The sequence below is a fragment of the Saccopteryx leptura genome, chromosome 8, assembly GCF_036850995.1.
Source record: "Saccopteryx leptura isolate mSacLep1 chromosome 8, mSacLep1_pri_phased_curated, whole genome shotgun sequence".
Lineage (NCBI taxonomy): Eukaryota > Metazoa > Chordata > Mammalia > Chiroptera > Emballonuridae > Saccopteryx > Saccopteryx leptura.
This window is the reverse complement of record NC_089510.1, coordinates 4,399,092-4,412,123: the sequence shown is the minus strand read 5'-3', so window position 1 is coordinate 4,412,123 and position 13,032 is coordinate 4,399,092. Positions and strand designations below refer to the sequence as shown.

General features: G+C 44.4%; 1 protein-coding gene across 2 annotated transcripts in view; it reads left to right on the top strand.

Annotated features, from left to right (window-relative positions):
• The window catches only part of PLOD2 (procollagen-lysine,2-oxoglutarate 5-dioxygenase 2), a 93,577-nt gene extending 85,288 nt beyond the window's left edge, over positions 1-8,289 (top strand). For both annotated transcript variants that reach the window (XM_066347263.1, XM_066347262.1), the window contains 5 exons: positions 3,154-3,219; positions 4,286-4,390; positions 6,304-6,450; positions 6,565-6,690; positions 6,868-8,289. In XM_066347263.1, coding sequence (XP_066203360.1) covers positions 3,154-3,219; positions 4,286-4,390; positions 6,304-6,450; positions 6,565-6,690; positions 6,868-7,023 — 600 coding nt within the window. In that variant the 3' untranslated portion in view covers positions 7,024-8,289. The remainder of the gene's footprint in view (positions 1-3,153; positions 3,220-4,285; positions 4,391-6,303; positions 6,451-6,564; positions 6,691-6,867) is intronic.
• Positions 8,290-13,032: the final 4,743 nt, after the last annotated feature.

Genomic DNA, 13,032 nt, shown 5'->3' with positions numbered 1-13,032 from the left:
AATATGTACCGAAGATAGCCAGAGAAAATTGCAGAGTATGTGGTTTCAGCGTACAAAGAAAGTCTTAACTTGAGGAAACAATTTCCTTTTAAATTCTAAAATTATTTCTTTGCCAAAACACTCGAATCATCCAGGAATGAATGTGTTTTTTTGGGGTGGGGTCTTCCTGGGGCCTGTTGTCTTTAGCCAAGTCAGCACATGTATTAAAGGGAAAATACTCTCTTCAGGAATCATCTTTCTTAGACTTCCGTGTGGGGTTTTCCCTTGCAAATAGTAAAAGTTTAAAACGACAGAGACCCAGTCTACCCCATCAGAATTCTGTCTTATTGTGTTGGAGTAGTGGACATCCCGGGAATGGTCAAGTTAATGGTTTTAGAATCCTCTGTGGAGTGAATAGAAAAAGCATCTCTTTTTGAGATTCGTGTGTATGAAAAGTACTCTCAGTCCGTGTCAGCTGCACATCTTCAACCCTCCACAGGCGTGGACTTGAGAAGACACTTTTTTTTAATAGTGAAAATAGGATTACCATATTTTTCACTCCATAAGACACACCTGACCATAAGACACACCTAGGATTTTTAAGGAGGAAAAGAAGAAAAAAAATATTCTGAACCAAATGGCGTGTTAAAATACTTGATAAAATACCGTATTTTTCGCTCCATACGATGCACGGGCATTTCCCCCTCCACTTTTGGGTGGAAATAACGTGTCTTATGGAGTGAAAAATACAGTACCTATTTTATACTTCAACACTGAATTTCTTGTTTATTTTGAGAAATGGAATTATTTGATTTCTTGGGTAATGTTAGCGCCCTGAAAAACTATTCCACATGAGATCCTGAATTGTAGGTGTTTGGGTCACAGTTCTGGTCTTTGGAGAGTGTGCAGATAACTCAAGGAAGCTAAAGCAGCTTCTCTCCCTGTGGCTTTGCTCTGTCCTTTGGAAATTAGCCTATGGATATACCGTGTGAGGAATATACGTAGCAAAATAGTCAATGACTGCCCCATTATCAGAACTTCTGAGAAGTTACTTAAAGCCACAGTTTGTTCAGTGAGGTTTGAAAGGTGGTCTAAAGTGAAAAATGAATGTAAAATCCTAGAGTCTTTTTTTCTTTAACTTCAAGAGTCAATAATGATGCATAGGAAAGAATGCAGAAAGATTCTGAAACGCTACGAATGGTGATTTGCTTCTAACTTTCCCCCATATTTTGGAATCAGAAAACTAATCCATATTAGAGGGAATAATGAGGAAATAGAGTCATCTGATCTTTATAATTATATACTGTAAGTGAGACTTAATAAAGAATTTGCAGACAGCTTTGGTTCTCTGTATCAGAAAGTATCTGAGCAACGTATAAGCTGAGATGCAAAACTAAGAATGACATATACAGTATCTGGACTTCTCCGAAATCGGGCCTCATGAGGTATATTTCAAACAAGTATTTTTTAGAACATATTTTGATCGGAATTATTTTATATCTGTACTTTAATTCTTCCCCATTGGCCCCCTTTTATTTGTACCTCCTAAAGAGAAACTAAAGAATTGTGTTAGATGGTCTAAATAAATTCAAGAAGGGATCTTGTTGGGTAATAAGTCACTCCATACTTTAATATATACCCTTGAAATCACTGGGTTTTTAAATGAAACACTCGACCTAGGAAAAGGCTTTCTTAGCAGACGTTGAGATACCGTTGTTAATGATGGAACAGCGAGATAGCGAGACAACAGATGCCTTGACACACAATCAATTAGCCAAATTAAGAAATTAGGAATCTTTAATTTGCCAGCTATGCAGACCGCATGGAAACCTAAGTCATTCAAATCAATGTGGCGGCAAACACAGTTTGGGGCTGGCTTTTATAGGGAGAATTACATACTGACTGAGGAATGGGGAGGGGAGAAGGTATAACAGTAAAACAAAGCAGTGAATCAGCTTTCTTACAATGTTTATCTATAGCAGGGGCCCCCAAACTACGACCTGCGGGCCGTTATCCGCCCCCCCCGCACTTCCAGAAGGGGCACCTCTTTCATTGGTGGTCAGTGAGAGAAGCACATTGACCATCTCATTAGCCAAAAGCAGACCCATAGTTACCATTGAAATACTGGTCAGTTTGTTGATTTAAATTTACTTGTTCTTTATTTTAAATATTGTATTTGTTCCTGTTTTGTTTTTTTACTTTAAAATAAGATATGTGCAGTGTGCATAGGGATTTGTTCATAGTTTGTTTGTTTTTTATAGTCCGGCCCTCCAACGGTCTGAGGGACAGTGAACTGGCCCCCTGTGTAAAAAGTTTGGGGACCCCTGATCTATAGGGTTAATTCAGGGAGAAACATTCTGAGAACACCTGCTACTTTGCAAAGCTAGTGCAAGGCCACAGCCTGGGAAACCAGCCTCAAGGCCAATAGGGAGTAACTTACTTTCAGAAAAAGTAAGTTCTGCTAAAAGTCTCTTTGTTTTAGAGAAAGTAAGTTTGCCAAAAATCATTTAGGTTACAAGCCTTTCTTTTCTACACTTCACCGCAGTGTGTAGTTCTTGTGTCGAGGTGAGTCAAAGGGCAGAGTCACGTCCCTGAGTCAGCCTGAGGAAGACCAGTTTTTTAAATACATGGCACCACACCTTGATTTTAGTACCTGAAGCAAGTGAAAGCGTCAGTGACCCGATGATCGTTAAAAACTAGAGTAAAGGAATAAAATTTTAATACACTTTTTAAACTTGTGATTATTTTAGAGTAATTTACTATAAAATTATAGGTGAGACTCAAGTTGATACATGTGTTCATGAATATTTACCAATTTTGTCAGTAGGGTTTTGTTATTGTTCAGTTATCGACACGTATTTATCAACCCTGTGTCTATGCATAGGATGTAGAGTATAAATGTAATCACGGTAAGATTACTCAAGTTTTAAAATCCTGAGGTGTAAAAAACTCCATAAATGAAAAGTTTATGTTTCCTAGAAAGATAAGATCAAACACAGTATGAGGCTAAGATTCAAAACCAAACTGATTTCTGAGAACTCTTGTTTTGTCTAAAACACAGTCTTATAAAATTTTTAAGCGATTTCTAAAATGCATATACTTTATATTTTTTATTAAAGTATTTGTAAAGTTATTTGCTTTAATCTGTGTGATTAATGTTTTTCTTTTTTGTAGGACTGGAAAGAAAAATATATAAACCGTGATTATTCAAAGATTTTCACTGAAAATATAGTCGAACAGGTTTGTATTAATAATTACTATGAAAAAAATAACTGTGGTAATTTTTTTGCTATGTGACTATAATGCTGCTTTGGAGGAAGAAGTTCTGAAAGTGGAGAAACTACTATCCTCTAGGTATAACTCACATAGCTTAATTCCTCATTTTACAACTGTTACTGTAAAACTATAGAACGTGGAGATGAACAAAGATTTTTAAGACCATGTGTTTTTTAAAGCAGGCTCCCAATGTTATAGCTTTCTCAGACTACTAAAAATAAGGACCCATCGGCAGATCTCTTTCAGTGAAGTTTTACCTTTAAAAGAAATTGGGCTCCAAGAATCTTTTCTCAGAGACATCTTTCACAAAATGAACTCTCTTTTAGATTAGTGTTCCAAACTATTGCTACTGTCTTATTTCAGAGAACTGAGGCATCTTTGATTCTGAGATACCTCCTTGTTTTGTATACCACAAGAAAGAAAAAAAATGCTGCCAATAATACTATGACACAATGTTTTCTGGTTACTTAGAATGTTTTCCTTTATACATATCTGAAGACTTATTTTAGAAGTATGAAGGCATAGATGTTCTATGTTCTAGTGCATTGGATGGATACACAGTAACTTTTTGTTTCTGTCGCAAATTATAGTGTAATCATGTTAAAAGACATTTTTAAAGGGCAGCCTAGTTCAGCAAATGCAAAAGCACCAAGTAAATGGGTGTATGCATCCGGCACACACAGGTACACACACACACACACACACACACACACACACAGGTGAGGACAGAATGAATGACCATTCTCTGTGGCATTAAAACTACGTCACAGTGGCTGCTCGGCTATGACTTGAAGACACGTGTTGATTTCACTGATGTTAAAAAGAAAAAAGACTCAAAGTGTTAAAAGGAAAAATAAAAAACCAACCTAGTATTGTTTGTAATCATAATGTGAATAATATGGAACAAATATCTTAAAAAGGACATTGGCGTGAGATGGATCTTGAATAGTATGTGCCATCGCTTTTGAAATGCTAGTTCCTGGTGAAAAGACAGAATGTTATTTCCTAACGGTGCTGCCCTGTTTCATAGCCTTGCCCAGATGTCTTCTGGTTTCCCATATTTTCTGAAAAAGCCTGTGATGAGTTGGTGGAGGAAATGGAGCACTACGGCCAGTGGTCCGGAGGGAAACACCACGTGAGTTGTCATTCCACACAGAAGACACAACTGTGGAGGGGTAACAGTTACAGAACTCAGAGCGGACTTGTCCTTTCTGCCGTCCCTCTCTGAGTCGACCTGCGCAAACAGGCCAGCGCACCGTCAGGAATGCAGATGTTAAGTCTGATTCTGCCACTGACGTTAGTATTTGACATATGATCTGTCTGGACGTCACTGTCTCATTTACACATGTCATTACAAAGGATCACCCCCTCAGGGTCAGTGTCCCCAGGCTGGACACGGTAAGGCAATGCATGTCTTTACTGTGTGATGTGTTTCAAGGCCGCTTTTCAGTCTGTGCATTTATTTTTCTTAAGTAAGAAGTGAGGGGGCAGAGAAACAATCTCCCACATGCGCCTCAACCAGGATTCACCCAGCAATCCCACTAGGGGGCGATGCTCTGCCCATCTGGGGCCCTGGCTCTGTTGCTCAACACACAGGCTATTTTTAGCATTCTCAGTGCCTGGGACCAACTTGCTCCAACCAAACCATGGCTGTGGAAGGGGAAAAGAGAGAGAGAGAAAAAAAAAGGGAGGAGGGGTAGAGAAGCAGATTGTCACTTCTTCTGTGTGCCCTGACCAGGAATTGAACCTGGGACAGCTACACGGTGAGCTACTGTGATGAAAATACCAGGACTCAGTTTATCTGATTGACTGTCAAAGCTCTTATTTTGTATGAAACCCAAGAAGGGGGGAATCTGTTGGAATGCCTTTTAGTGTGATTCAGTTCTGCATTCACGTTCAGTGTCAAAGACTTGGCGGGAAGTCTTACTGTCGGGGCCAGCTTCTTAACAGTGCCAGGCCATCAGGGAGTGGCCGTCTTGAATCTCCCTGCCTCTGTCTGCTTCCCGGTGGACCTCAGCTCATTAGTGATCAGGGACTCAGAAGTTCTGGCACTGAGGAAACCCTGGAAGTCAGCAGGTTGCAGGCAGGATAACGAAAGCGCCTCAGAGAATGGCTTTGGGAGCAGCCAAGGAGACGTGAGGAACAGAGGCAGAAAGGTTGTCAGGTGGTGGCTCTTCCAGCGAGTCTCTGCCCACCAGGCAGCCAAGGACTGCCTGCAGGGGTCACTGTAAAAAACTCACTGTCTGGGGGGCATGGGAGGGCTTTGGAAATCAACTTTATTGACTTTATAGTCAGACCTCACATATACATTTGTAAAACACACACACACACACACACACACACACACACACTCATTAATATAAATGGAGCCACTTTAAAGTGGAGTTAGAGCTGCCATCCCAGAACTTGGTGCATGTTATTCCTTGGATCTCTGGAATGTCGGGACAGGGCAGAGTGACCTTGGGCTGGACCTTAGATTACATTGTATCCACAGAACCGTGTGTACAATGAGGAGACGAGACATGAAAATCATCCTTTCGTAGGAGCGCCACCGTCGCTAGTTTATCTGCGCCTGTAGAAAAGTGGCTCCTATGGATGTGATCACTCCCCTTCCCTTTCTCATGAGCGCCCCCTGCCTTCACCTTCTAAATCAGCTGTTCTAAATCTTCTAGTGTGAACCTGATTTGGGTCTTCCCGGATCAGTGTTTCCTGAATAACTGTTCTTTTGGGTCTCAAGCAAAAGGTGCTGCCTCTCACTTTGGCCTTTTTTATTTTTGGGGTTCACACATTAAATCAGTAGGGAAGGAGTCTACTGACGCTGCAGTGTTTTTTGATTTGCAAACCCATGTTCCCTAAGCATTTCTTTGTTGTTGTTTTTTTGTTTATTTGTTTTTGATACTTTTGCCGTTCAGACAGATGGTGTGTCATAATTACACTGTTAATTTTGTTGTTGTTGTTTATGATTTGGGGGTTGAAAAACTTCCAAGTGTATAATTGTGGCCCACTCATGGACCACGCTTTATACGGGGTCATGACCGCTGTTCCCAGGATAGCCGTATATCGGGCGGCTACGAGAACGTCCCCACCGACGACATCCACATGAAGCAAGTCGACCTGGAGAACGTCTGGCTTCACTTCATCCGCGAGTTCATCGCGCCCGTGACGCTGAAGGTCTTTGCGGGCTATTACACCAAGGTGGCTATTCCCCCGGTCCTCCCGCGCGCCCCCTGCCGCGTCTTTATACGAGTGGGGCTCACGTGAAGGCGTTCCCGATCCGCGGACCCCTTTGTTCACCCTGCCTCTCTCTAGGGCTTCGCATTATTGAATTTCGTGGTGAAATACTCACCGGAGAGACAGCGCTCGCTCCGCCCCCACCACGACGCGTCCACCTTCACCATCAACATCGCCCTCAATAGCGTCGGAGAGGACTTCCAGGTCAGTGGGGCTTTGCTTTTTTTTCTTTTCCTTTTTACGTTTCCCTCCGGTTTAGGTCGTGGCTAAACGGCCTTCCCCCCTTGGTCGTGGAAGATCCTGCTGAGATGGCGGGGTGGGGATTTGGTAAAAGGTGGCGTCCGGGAGGCTGACACGCGTGTCTGCGCCCTGTCTCTTCAGGGAGGCGGCTGCAAGTTCCTGCGCTACAACTGCTCCATCGAGTCCCCGCGCAAGGGCTGGAGCTTCATGCACCCGGGGCGGCTCACGCACCTGCACGAGGGGCTGCCCGTGAAGAGCGGGACCAGGTACATCGCCGTCTCCTTCATTGACCCCTGAGTCAGCGGTCCCCCTCGTCTCTTCTGTGTGGGTGACCGTTGTCGCGAGAAGAACGCAACACATCTGCGGTTGTGCCTGAAGGGGATGCGTGGGGGTGTTTTAAGGAAACTCCCACAGAACAGCTTCCCCTTGGACCAACCCCTTTGCAACACTTGATGGAAAAGGAATCGTCTGATCCATCCGGGATGTCTGCTCTGAGCCTTTTAAACCACAGACTGAGGATGGAAAGAAAGGAACAGTGAATTATTTATTTTTTCGCCTTAAGGTCTCTGAGGGTAATGGCACGTTTTCCGAATGTGTGCGTCAGTTGCTAAAAATAATTCAGGTACAAAGGTACAGGGGACACATGAGGCTGATGATATTTTCTTATTGAACAAAATCCGGAAAGAAAGAATTTTATCTGTCATCATGTACCTAACATGGAAATAAGTGAAAATTGACAATTTTTGAAATGTCGAAAAAAACTGGAATTCTAACTGAATTTGTGCGCAATTAATTGTGTAAAGTACCTTTTGACCACCTCTGTAGGTATGTGTTGCAGTAGTTCCTGGCAGGATACAAAGAACAGTATTTAATGTTTTTCCTTTAGAAACTTAGTCCAAAAATACAGTGAGCTGAATATCCAGTCGAAAACATTTTTGTTTATTTTAGATTGTTAGATTATTTTTTTTTAACCTTTGTATTAGAAATAAGGCTCTGAGTTCCTTCCGAAGAAGTTTCCAAGGTAGATTGTATCAGGTAGACACTAGAGTTAGAAAAAAGCTTTCAAGCCTTCCATTTCTTAAATATTGTCTTAAGATCACTAAGTGTCCTTAGGTCAGACAAGGTGGTGGTGGTTTTCATTCTAGAAAATAATGAGGGTGAATTTCTCTTTGAGATGAGTAGCAACATTTTATGATTTTAATTTTTGTTAAGTACTTGAATTTCTTATCAGGAAGATAAGTTAGCGAGCCTCTCTTTCGCCCCCGGCCCCTCCTGCCCTCTTTGTAGGGGTGGTTAGTCACTTTTTTGTCTTCCCAGCCTAGTGTCCATTTTTACCTTTCTTACTCTTTTTTTACTAGTTTTTTTTAAAAAAAAATCTCACTCTGAGATCATTTTCCTAACACACACACACACCGTACACACACACACACACACACACACACACACACACACCGTACACAAAATTGTGCCTTGATTTTCACCATTTCCCTGAGGTTTAAACTTCCTATTGTAGCTACTGTTTTAATTTAAAAGTTAAACTTGAAAAATAAAGTTCTAAATCATGGTGCCAAAATTCATTTTTCTAACACCATGTGTTAGAAAATTATGAAAAATAAAATTAATTTAAAATAAGTTTCAGTTGTTCTCTTTATTATTGGTGGTGTATCTTAAGAGAATCATAATGGATATGCCTGAAGGACTCTATGGCCATTATAGGTTGTGACTTTTTGATAGATTTACTGGTATCATAACTTAATGACAACTCTATTAGAAGTAGAGTGATTTTCAGTCGCAAAATGACTAGGGATTTGATCTAACTTTTTTCACAAGTGGGGAAATAGAGATATATATTTATTATTTTATTCATTTTATTCATTCTTCTATTTGATGTATATTTATTCAGTAGTATATATATATATATATATTTTTGTGTGTGTGTGTGTCAGAGAGAGGGACAGACCGGAAGGGAGAGAGATGAGAAGCATCCATTCTTTGTTGTGGCTCCTTAGTTGTTCATTGATAGCTTTTTCATATGTGCCTTGACTGGGGGGGTGGGGCTACAGCAGAGCGAGTGACCCTTTGCTCAAGCCAGTGACTTTTGAGCTCAAATCAGCGACCATGGGGTCATGTCTATGATCTCACACTCAAGCCAGTGACCCCACGCTCAAGCTGGATGAGCCTATGCTTAAGCCGGCAACCTTGGGACCCGGTTTTGAACCTGGATCCTCTCCATCCCAGTCCAACACTCTGTCCACTGCACAACCACATGGTTGGGCTCAGTGGTGTTTTTCTAGTGTCTGCTATGGGCCACCTTGTGTGCTGGCTGCTTAAATGAACCCAGGGGCCCCTCATCTAACCCTAGAGGGACTTCCCATATCCTCCTAGTGTCTCCAGGCAGTATCCCTGTGGATTATCTGTGAGCCAAGAAGAGAGACACATTTTAAGAAGGTTCCTATTACTGAAACCAAAATCATTTGGTACCTGTGATAGCGAGTCCCTACAGGTGGTCCGCTGTGAACCCTGACTCCCAGGATCCCTGTGTGTGTCCTGTTCCCACCTGTGTTGAATCTGGGTGGGCCTTCTGGAACCAACAGGGGGCAGTCTAAGTGACTCTGCATAACTTCCCAGTTGGGTCATGAGAGACCCATGGCTTTGATTTCCCAGGATTTTCACTGTTGGGGCGCCCCCTCTAGAAGACAAGCACGGTTCTGCGCAAAGCCCGTGCCCCGTGGAGAGGCCGTGTCCTGGCGCTCTGGCCGCCTGCTGGAGCTGAGCCCCCGTACCGCTTGGCACCCTGTGGGTGAATTATTTGGGCACCCAACGCAGTCAAGCCTTCAGGTGACTCTCGTCCCCGTGGTTGACTCCCGCCTGCAGACCCGGGTGAACCGCCCGGCTGAGCCCCATCAGCCCACAGACCGTGAGAGAGGAAGACGCCCTCGTGTGGAGCCGCTGGGCTCGGCGTGGTTTGTACCCTGCAATAAATAACCGAAACGGGGAGCGCTTCCTCAACTGCTCCTCCGCTCGGGGCTGCTCTTCCGAGGGGTTAGCCCCCGGGATTGCTTCCTCACCTTCCGTGTTCCTCAAGAGAACCATTGGTTCTTTTTTTTTTTTTGTATTTTTCTGAAGCTGGAAACGGGGAGAGACAGTCAGACAGACTCCCGCATGCGCCCGACCGGGATCCACCCGGCACACCCACCAGGGGGCGATGCTCTGCCCACCAGGGGGTGATGCTCTGCCCCTCCGGGGGGTCGCTCTGCCGCGACCAGAGCCACTCTAGCGCCTGGGGCAGAGGCCAAGGAGCCATCCCCAGCGCCCGGGCCATCTTTGCTCCAATGGAGCCTTGGCTGCGGGAGGGGAAGAGAGAGACAGAGAGGAAGGAGGGGGTGGGGGTGGAGAAGCAAATGGGCGCTTCTCCTATGTTCCCTGGCTGGGAATCGAACCCGGGTCCCCCGCACGCCAGGCCGACGCTCTACCGCTGAGCCAACGGCCAGGGCCAGAACCATTGGTTCTTTGAGGGGAGAGACCGGGCCTCAGTCAGTCCTCGTGCCGTTAGAGCCTAGCACGCGGCCTGGAGGAAACAGGAGTTGTGCGTCTAGCAGATAGACCAAAAATAAGAAATGGAGGTGCCTTTTGGTTTTGACGTCTGAGCTGAAGACTGGAGAAAGTCTCTACGTGTATTTATTTATTTACTTATTTATTTATTTTAAGCAAGAGGAGGGGAGATAGTGCGACAGACTCCCGCATTCACCCTGACTGGGGTCCACCCAACATCACCTATTAGGGGCCGACGCTTGAATGAACCAAGCCACTGGCTGTGGGAGGAAATGAAGGGAGGGGAGGGAGGAGGGAGGCAGATGGAGAGGGGGAGAAGCGGATGGTCGCTTCTCCTGTGTGTTCTGACCAGGAATCGAACCCCGGGCATCCATACTCCTGGCTGACGCTCTGCCACTGAACCAAGCTGGCAAGCAGGGCCTGTATATGTATTTCTGCACAGAGGGATTGGTAGGTGGCTCCGTGTTGGGTAGTGTGATATACGAGGACGTCAGGAAAAGACACATCAGGATGTCGCTGTGGCCCTCAACATTCTGGGCCGAAGGCCTGAGACAGGGACTAGCAAGTTTAGGAGTAACCTGCTTAGGGCTGAAGACTTCCCGGAAGTATTTTGAATGGAATGAATTTGGTTTGATGCCTCTCAAAAACAAAACAGTTTTTAGTAAAAAAGCTTTAAAGAGCATTATGCCACTAGACGAACTAAACAGTCTGCGTTTTTATTAGCCCACTTGAAACTGAAAAAGAGTTCGGAAATAGGAACTTGTGAAAGCTGGGTTTCCACAATGCCGTGGAAAGTGCGGTCTCGATGTCTGCTTTCTCTGGAACTGCGGTCGCTATGGTGACAGATAGCCCTGCCTCACGGGGCGTGGCTGGTTGAGTTCAAGCCTGGTCCTAGAATTCTGATAAATAATGGCATTAAAATATTATAATTTCAAAAGTAGAGACCTGTTAACTCTGTTCAAAACCTGAGTTGTTCAGGAGAGCTGTAACTGGGGTGATGTCTGAAAACACCCCCCTACATCTCCCCCCACAAACAAACAAACAAACAAACAACAAAACCCGCTCCAGAACTGAGAAACTTCTTGTCTGTATGTAAGACTGAATAAATCAGACTCGGGAAGCAGTACCGTTCTGTAAATATGGAGGCAATATTACTCATTGTTTAAAATTGGTCGAGGATTTGGAAGACCTGAGACAGAGAAAAGCTAAACAAAGAGTGAATTCCAGGGTGCAAATAAAGCCTTGAGAGAAAGCAGAGAGGTTGCAGACGTTATAATCAAACTAATTATATTTCAAAGTAGGAATGTGAAAAATGGCGGTCAACCCGCATTCCCCAACCGGACACGATCTCGCCGTTGATTGGAGGGGTTACAGCTGCTCATCTGGGACCTCCGTTCTTGGCCTGGAGATAGAAGAGCCTATTGTTCTTTGGAGAGCGTGTTGTGTGCACACTGTTCATTCCTCACATGGTTTCATCTTTCAGCAGGCTTCCTTGCAAATGTTTCTTCCAATGCTGCGCTGTTGTTGAAGGGCCTAAAGGGAGGAACAGAAGAAGCAGAATACAGAACAGATTCTTGTCTGTGAGACATGATTAACTACCGTTCACCCTCGTGATGCTCGTGGCCCAGAATCTCAATCTTCTAGGGTGATTTCCTTCTGTGACCGTCCCTGGGTGTTTTCCCTGAGTCTCCATGTGCTGACCAGATTCCCCGCCCACTCCCAGCGAGGTGGGGCCATGTGACCGCGTTCGGTGGGTCATCCCGGCATGTGAGCCCCCCCCCCCCCCACACACACACCACACTCACACACACACACGCACATGCACACACACTCTCACACACACAGCTAACCTAACCCACTGGGGTTTCTAGACTTGCAAGTGCTGTGTTTTTTTTTTTGTTTTTTTTTTACCTAATCCGATGATCACCTATGTCACAAATAAATGATACATTGAATTTGGATTTAGGTATGTACCAATTGTAAAGTCATGAAATCCTAGAGTTCTTTCAGGGCGTAGGGATTTCATCTGCATCATCTAACAGTGGAATCTCAGCACTGGACGTGATCCCAAACCTCAGCGAGTTCAGTCCCGGCCCTGCTCCCGCCCTAAACAAACCCCTTTCAGACTGCTTTGGTCCACGGCCACACAGACACACAAACGGGACTGGAGAACTTCCTTTAGTGAGTGCCTGCTGGGTCTCTGTGACGCGCCCATCACTGTACCTGAGAGAGACCCGACTTAGAGATCATCCTTCATTACAATCTAGAGACGGGCAATTCCCTGAATCCTGACTCAGGGACGGCAAGGGTTTTTTCCCAAACTGAGCCGAAATTCGTCTTTTATAACTTCCTTTAAAGCAGGGGTCCCCAAACTTTTTTCACAGGGGGCCAGTTCACTGTGCCTCAGACCGTTGGAGGGCCGGACTATAAAAAAAAACTATGAACAAATCCCTATGCACACGGCACATATCTTATTTTAAAGTAAAAAGACAAAACTGAAATAAATACAATATTTAAAATAAAGAACAAGTAAATTTAAATTAACAAACTGACCAGTATTTCAATGGGAACTATGCTCCTCTCACTGACCACCAATGAAAGAGGTGCCCCTTCCAGAAGTGTGGCGGGGGCTGGATAAATGGCCTCAGGGGGCCGCATGCGGCCCGCGGGCCGTAGTTTGGGGACCCCTGCTTTAAAATGTATGTTTACGCATTAGGGAATGATATGAAAAACAAAATAATGCCCCCCCCCCCG